Source organism: Acartia tonsa, chromosome 6 (assembly GCF_053477335.1).
Source record: "Acartia tonsa isolate MP-2025a chromosome 6, ASM5347733v1, whole genome shotgun sequence".
Taxonomy (NCBI): Eukaryota; Metazoa; Arthropoda; class Copepoda; order Calanoida; family Acartiidae; genus Acartia; species Acartia tonsa.
In genome coordinates, this window is record NC_137265.1 from 21374251 (window position 1) to 21377206 (window position 2956).

A 2956-nucleotide genomic window follows, 5' to 3' on the forward strand; every position below is an offset into this window, starting at 1 on the left:
AAAGTTTTATAAACACCTTTTATAATTTATTGCAGTTGCATTGGCTTAATACTATAGGTAGTTTTATCAAATCTTGTTAGTTTGCTTCAAAAACTAACAATGTCCAAACTTTTCAACAGATAATTCTAATCTACAGAAGGGCTAATCATAAATGAGGGGGGGGGGTGTACATAAATTTATCGTCCATTGTCTTATTCCTTAAGACCCCTGTTTTCAGATAAAAACCGCCGCTTTTAAAGAGGTTTGGAGAATATTAAATTCGCAGACAAATTTTTTATAAAAAATATCTTTTTTTTCTTTTTTATAAGTTACATAAAATAAACCTGCTATATTAAGCTTAAACAATGATTTCCGTCTCTTTTTATTACATTACACTGATATTAAAAAATAATTGCCTTATCATCTAATACCAACACGCTTTTAATGTTAAACAAAGATTAAAAAGAATCATTATCAAATGCAAAGCTTTTATATATTTAAGGTGTTGCATTTGTAACAGATATCTTTAGAGTTGTTAGTGTCGTCTTTTCGGTTTTAAACATTGCATTACGATTCTTGCAATAATATGGTAAATTTTTTTAAAATATCGACTTTTTATTAGATTTCTAAAGCTTTTTTACATTTTAAGTTTTTTTTTAGAATCATACAATTAATTTCTAAAATGGCGATTCCAAGAACAATTAGGCATGATGTTTTAAGGGTTACGTTTTTAATTACAATTAAGTCTTGAAAGGTAAGAAATATGGGCATTAGAAATAACTTTTATTTGTAAATTTTACATTTTTATTCAGATTTTAAATAGAATTCTGATTCTTCAACATTAGAGCTTAAAATTTGTTTATTTTCATTTTTCGAGTATTATGAGCTTCATTTTTAAGAAATTTACCATCCTTGTTTATTTGATCACGTAGACATATATTACATCTGTGAAAGCATAGGCTGTGCGTTTGCTCTTCGATTTATCGATCTTGTTTCAGTTAGATTAGTAGCTGTTATATTATACAGAGGAAGTATTACTTCCCCATTCCCGCATTTCTTCTTTTACCCCCAGCGTCCTATGTTTTTCCCCCCTCCCCCAAAAATATCTTGTGTCCTTTTTCCCCATCCTCCCATCCTTTGCCATTACATCTTTTGTTATTTAATAATGTTCATTGATAATTCCCCCCCCCCCCCATCTACTAGTTATTGTTGCACACAACTTGTCCACCTCCCTTTTCTTCCCCCTTTGAGCACGTTCCGAGTAGTTGGACCACCTGTGCAAGCGCTAGCATGTTGATTGGCGCATCTGCCGCTCCATATGCCCGGCCCATGCCGTATGTACTCCACGCACTACCACTACCAGAGCTCTACTGGTTGAGTATAAATTGGTTGATTCAACAGTGGGAGCCTCAGTTACCATTAAACACTCATCCAGTGAACATGGATTCTTTCCGGGCATTAAAACTTAAATACAACTTGTACCAAACTGTTGGTACTGCAACAGTGAATGTTGTTGATAACACAGAGCTAACAGATGCTAGACAAATCTTGGCCAACCAGTTTCTGCGCGGCTATTTCGGCCTCAATCCACCCATGGCCTCAGATGTACAAACAGAGCCACTGGATCTTAGTTTCAGCAGTGGCAAAACTATTGTTAAGGATGAAATAATTGATGTTGTAGGAACTTCCAGCAGTCATAGCCATCTTAGTCAATTTTTTCCCAGCATGTGCAGCTCCCCACGGCCACTGGCCTCTCCATCAACCTATTCAGAACACTCATATGTTTCCTCCTCAACCTTAGCCAACTCCCCGGCACCTGTATCACCCACATCATCCTTCTGTTCCGACATCTCCCTGCCAGAGATGGACATCAAGGTTTTCCAGCAGCACAGCCCACTGCTAGCAGATTCCAGCATGGAGCGGTCAGACAGCGCCTGCAGCCGCAAGACCCGTCACCAGTGCATTGAATGCGGCAAATACTTCGCCTCCAGCTCCAACCTCTCCCGCCACAAGCAAACACACAAAGCATTGACAGCTGAAAATGCAAAGTCTTGTGATATTTGTGGTAAGAAATATGTGAGCACCCCAGCCCTGTCTATGCACATATTAACCCATAATCTATCCCACAAATGTACAATTTGTAACAAAGCATTCTCCCGTCCCTGGCTCCTGCAGGGCCACATGAGATCCCACACCGGAGAAAAACCTTTCGGCTGCGCCCAGTGCGGCAAAAGATTTGCGGACAGATCCAACCTTAGGGCTCATGCCAAAACTCATAAATTGTATTAAAAATCGTGTTTATATTGTAAATATTGTCATACTATAAAGTTACCAGCTTACCCTAAGCCAAAGAACTCCTACAGTGTCACAAATTAGTCATATTATTCTACCTTATGTGCATTATTACAGTACAAAATATTAAATATTCATATTGATAATAAATATACCTCATATCAAAATTAATTCTGTCTTTTTTATTCATTTGTTTTACCTATATAAAACATGGACAATCATGTCAATAAGTAGCGCAGTAAAAAAATTGGGTATCAGTTAAGATCTTGCTAAAGACGCCTTTCTCTCTCCCTTTGAATACAGAACTCCTAGATGTTAGAGGCGCAACCGCTAGTCCTGGATATTACAAGAGTAGCTTTTCCACAATTAAGATTTTTTTTATATAAAGTAGTTTATAGTATACTAGTCTTTAGGAAAAAAAACGGAGGGGTGGGGGGTAATGAAGATGGCCTAAAACCATTCCAAGAGATTGTTAAAGCTTCGCCGAAAAGTATATTTAGTTCGGAACAGAAAATTCCTTGGTATATGGCTTCTGACCAAAAAATATTGTACTTTACATTAAAGATATTAGATTTTTATGACTTTAAGAGATATGAATTAAAAAATATTTTATTTAAGCTCTCAATTTACTTATATGATTGCTAGATGTATCAGGCCAAATGGGTTACATTTTTGTTTTATTAGT

At 36.4% G+C, this 2956-nt stretch overlaps 1 protein-coding gene across 1 annotated transcript; it reads left to right on the plus strand.

Moving 5' to 3' along the window:
• Positions 1-1403: 1403 nt before the first annotated feature.
• LOC145322100 (protein escargot-like) lies at positions 1404-2442 on the plus strand. Its single transcript, XM_080163882.1, has one exon. The coding sequence runs from the start codon at positions 1420-1422 to the stop codon at positions 2266-2268; it is 849 nt and encodes a 282-aa protein (XP_080020008.1). The 5' UTR covers positions 1404-1419; the 3' UTR covers positions 2269-2442.
• Positions 2443-2956: the final 514 nt, after the last annotated feature.

Bases quoted from the DNA above. Each gene is read 5' to 3' on its own strand.
- LOC145322100 (XM_080163882.1), top strand. From the start codon at position 1,420: ATGGATTCTTTCCGGGCATTAAAACTTAAATACAACTTGTACCAAACT.